The following is a 4,364-nucleotide window of genomic DNA, read 5'->3' on the forward strand; positions in this document are numbered from 1 at the left end:
AAGAATATTGCAAGATTATACAAGATGGGTGTTTGTTAGCCTGTGTTTGATTACCAACAATTGCAGAAGCTGCCCTCATTGGCTTGAAGCTAGTAATGGGCTGACATATATCATCTAAGCACCTTCTTACATGTAAAGGTTTTGTTTCATTTGTTCTAGTAGAGAATTATTGTCATTGTTAATTACAGAATATGAATTATACAGGGAATTTCATCAGGATATCTATTTGTGATTTTTAATGTTGATTTTAACCTAAAAGTCTAGGCTGCCTTGACTAAGCTTGTTAGTATGTTACACCTATAAGCTGAGCCTCAATGGAGCAAAAGCCTTCAAAAACTGGTGGCCTCTTTTTTTTTCAGCAGTTAGAGAAGAATATATATATATGTGCCTAAAAGCATATGAGATTTATCCATTATTACTGTAACTGATTCATAATTTGATATTTTGAGATAGAAGTTGAAATCAATGTAGATTTTAACTTTTTCCTTGACGTATTGTATCAAGGCCCAACTTGGGGATGGCCTTCGTTTGCTGAACCCGATAAGGATTAGAATTAAATTTTGTCCTCACTTTGTTGCAACCATTTATTAGTGATTCATTTAGTAATGAGTTCAGCTAAACATCAAATTTTGTTCTAAACTCAGTGACTTCATAGTACAGCTAAACATCAAATTTTGTTCTAAACTCAGTGACTTCATAGTATGCCACATTATATTTTGATATTCTTTACCACCATTGATTAGATGTCTTAAAACAGTTAACTCCAAAAGAAAGCTTATCAAATACTATAAGAAGTTCAATGCAATAACAGCAAAATAAGATAAAAGTAGAGAAAATTGCATACATCTAGGGATATCAAGGTTGGATTATGCTACTAAATGACATATTGTGCATGCCAAGTATTTTTGTGAGTGCATTTTTATATTTTTCCTTTTTTGTTGAATGTTAATTTGCAGATCCTGTTTTCGTTCTTGAGTTATGGAAGTAGATGATGTGGACATCCATATTGGCATGCAGGAATTGCGACATGTGTGATTTATCAGGCATGATTGGGTGATAGGAAGGGGAACAGGGGAATCCTACATTACAGTGTAGGGTGCTTTGATAGCGTCACTGTTTTTACTCAGCCTAGCCTGCTGTTTTTTCTTGCTCATACATTCTATAGCTTAAGCATAATGTACAGCAAATAAAAGCAATATAAATCAAGCAAGGCAAAGCAAAACATACAAGTGAACACTTCACTCCTATGAAATTCTAATTTAGGCATAGTAGACCCACTCTTTGTGTGTCATTTCTAAGTGGTCATTAGTTATAAAATTAGTACCAAAAAATAAGTAAACCTTAGCTTGTGATATTTGCAAGCATGCCATAGAGACTTCTTTTACATCTGGTGGCAAGAGAATCTATATTCCTTTCAGCCAATATAGGTCCAAAGGGTAAGTCCATTTTGAAATATCATAGCATTTGGCAAGCATTTGGAGGCAATGGTCACTGGGTGGTTATAATTTTCGAGGAGGATCATATGTATGTAAACACAGATATATAAGGTTAATAATTTTTATCATCCTCATTTAGTAGGCCTTATTATGTAAAGAAATAAAATATATATTTTTTATACCTATCAAACTATTTTCTTTAACAGTTTTCAAAAGATCTGACTTTTAGTTGACTTTAGTATTGAAGTGCTCTTTACAGCAGAAATTACCAATTTCAAATCTGTCGACGCTGGAATGTACCAACGGTTGGGGCAAAGTAAAACCAAAATAATTTAATCATTATTTATACAGCTATTTTCAAACATTATTGCTTCATACTCAGAATACATATAGATCCCTTTGTAAGCTACAACATATTACCAGGGAGTCTCAATGGAAGGCATATCTCATGTGTAAAAGTACACAAAATTTATATATTTTTTAGACTTCACAAAATATTTTGACATAAATCACAGATGTAATTTTTTTTATGATATTGGTATAAGTGTTCTTTGAACATTCATGAACTCATATGTGTGGGCAATGTCACTATCAAATGTCATGTGCAAGATTGCAACAAGCAAAAGTCTACACAGGTGTACCGGGCACATATTAGCTGTGTACCTCAACATGTTGGCGGCTCTCATAATTGCCGCCCAAGAAGTAACTGGAGCTAGGCTTTAATAATTGTTTGGTACTTTTCTCATTCTTGTACTTATACAACAGGTACCATCCCCTTAAATCGGTGACTCTGTTATTGGCAGCACTTCATATATACTTCATATATCCTATATAACTATTTGATTTTAATTCAGTTTCTTTTTCTCTACAGATTTCTGATGAAACTCAGTCATGAAACAGTGACAATTGAACTTAAAAATGGCACACAAGTCCAAGGCACCATTACAGGTAAGTGTTTTATTTAATATTGTATTATGCAGTTTGCCTACAATGGATAGGTTTCTCTGATCTAGTTAGTGATCATTCTTCCAGTTGATTTGACAGAATCATTTAATACTATTTTTTATCTGGCAATACCCAGTACAAAGCATCGATATGATTATGTATGTCTCTGTTACAGGTGTGGATGTAGCCATGAACACACACCTCAAAAGTGTGAAAATGACTCTAAAGAACCATGAACCTGTCAGCTATGACACACTTACTATCAGAGGAAACAACATTCGTTACTTCATTTTGCCTGAGTCTTTGCCTCTTGAAAACTTGCTCATTGATGATGGGCCCAGAGCCAGAAGGGGCAGATCAGAACGTGGACGTGGTAAGTGTTTCTGGTAGCTAGTAAAAACATATGTCCAATTTCTATTTTATTTTAATCTGTTATTTCTTTTTCTTTGGTGACTGTGAAAGAAATGGACATCCACTTTGTATTTTCATTTTATTTTTAAGAAATACCTTTTCTAAGTTCAACGTGTGGTGAGATATAGAATGTTTTTACTTAATGCTGTGCTACCCCCTCTTTATAGATTTTCATCTTTCCTTTAGCAAAATTATTCAAAAATATATATTTTCTTCTTTATTACTATTTTCTTTTTTCTTTTAAAATTATATCCTATTTTTCATTTCTGTACCTTTTCCTCAGCCTTAGGCCAAGACTTCTGAGATTAATTGCTTTAGTTACTTTTCTGCACTCAGTTCTATCACATGCAACCTCAAACTACATTTTCTGATCATTTCTCATAATCTGTCCTTCTTAGCTTGCTCCTTCTCCTGCTTCCTTCCACCTCCATTTTCATTGCAGTTTTTGTTAATACCTGATTTTCCTTACTTATGATATGTTCAAACCACCATAGCCTTGTTTTCTGCATCTTATTTACCATATTCACTATCCCATATTTTCCAATTTCTTCAATTATGATGCTATCTTTCAATGAAATCTGCAGTGACCATCTCAACATCCTCTTTTCTGTTCTAATCAGTTTTTCTTCCCTTTCCTTCACTGCCCAGCATTGAGCTCCTTAAAATAACAGTTTTATCACTGAAAGAATAGTATTGTTCATATGTTTTTTGTGGTTTAGAGTGTTAATACGATACATTTAATATTTTTTAAGGACCAGGAGGTCGTGGACGAGGACGTGGTGGACGTGGACGTGGTCGAGGAGGACCCCGTGGCAGAGGCCGAGGAGGACCACGCCGTTAGATACCTTGATAAATTTTTTGAATGTGTGTTATTTGTACAAAATATTCTGAACTGAATAATTAATTTTATTTACCGTTTAGCCAAAGTGGATGATTTGTTTATTTATGGAGTCCTACAGTATGCAGCCTTCCCTGCAGAATAAATTTGAATTGTCTGTATGGAAAAGTGATGCAAGTAATTTTCTAGGTTTGTTATCATTTTGTGTTTCTTTTCTTTTCTTTTATGGGAAGTCGACCAGCTAAAATATATTATTTTTTAAAAAAGTCAAAGAAGTTGTGTTGCAAGAAAGAGAATTATACATACTGGATATTAAAGTAAGTTTATTTTTGTTCTGATCAGCCCAGTCTTTATAGATATATTTCTGCTCAAAAGAAGGGGAGCAGACAATATATCCTTCCATACCTAAGTTTCATTAACATTAAGAAATTTGGTATGCTTCATTAATGTAATTGTATTTCTTAAGAGTAAATAGTTATAAGGTTTTCTATACCCAAATTGTTTTATTCAACCATATTTTTTTTACTTAATTGCAGTATATTTCAGTGAGATAAAAAAAAGAAAAAAAATCAGCATGAGTAATCTTTTAAATATATTTGGGTTATTGTAAAGAAGTTGATGATTCAAGTGCCACAAGAAAAATATATCACTCTCAGTAATGGTATAATATAGTCTTCTTCCACTCAACCTGGGCCCAGGATACACCTGTTGGTCCCTGCAAATTTTGTTTGATA

At 33.4% G+C, this 4,364-nt stretch overlaps 1 protein-coding gene across 1 annotated transcript; it reads left to right on the forward strand.

Moving 5' to 3' along the window:
* Positions 1–2,307: 2,307 nt before the first annotated feature.
* On the forward strand, positions 2,308–4,122 carry SmD1 (small ribonucleoprotein particle protein SmD1; the record flags this gene model as incomplete). The annotated part of the gene is given in 3 exon segments (XM_027362487.2): positions 2,308–2,384; positions 2,557–2,754; positions 3,545–4,122. Coding segments are annotated over 3 exon segments (364 nt in total), but the record flags the coding sequence as incomplete, so codon positions are not given.
* Positions 4,123–4,364: the final 242 nt, after the last annotated feature.

Source organism: Penaeus vannamei, chromosome 12 (genome assembly GCF_042767895.1).
Source record: "Penaeus vannamei isolate JL-2024 chromosome 12, ASM4276789v1, whole genome shotgun sequence".
In the NCBI taxonomy this organism is placed as follows: Eukaryota; Metazoa; Arthropoda; class Malacostraca; order Decapoda; family Penaeidae; genus Penaeus; species Penaeus vannamei.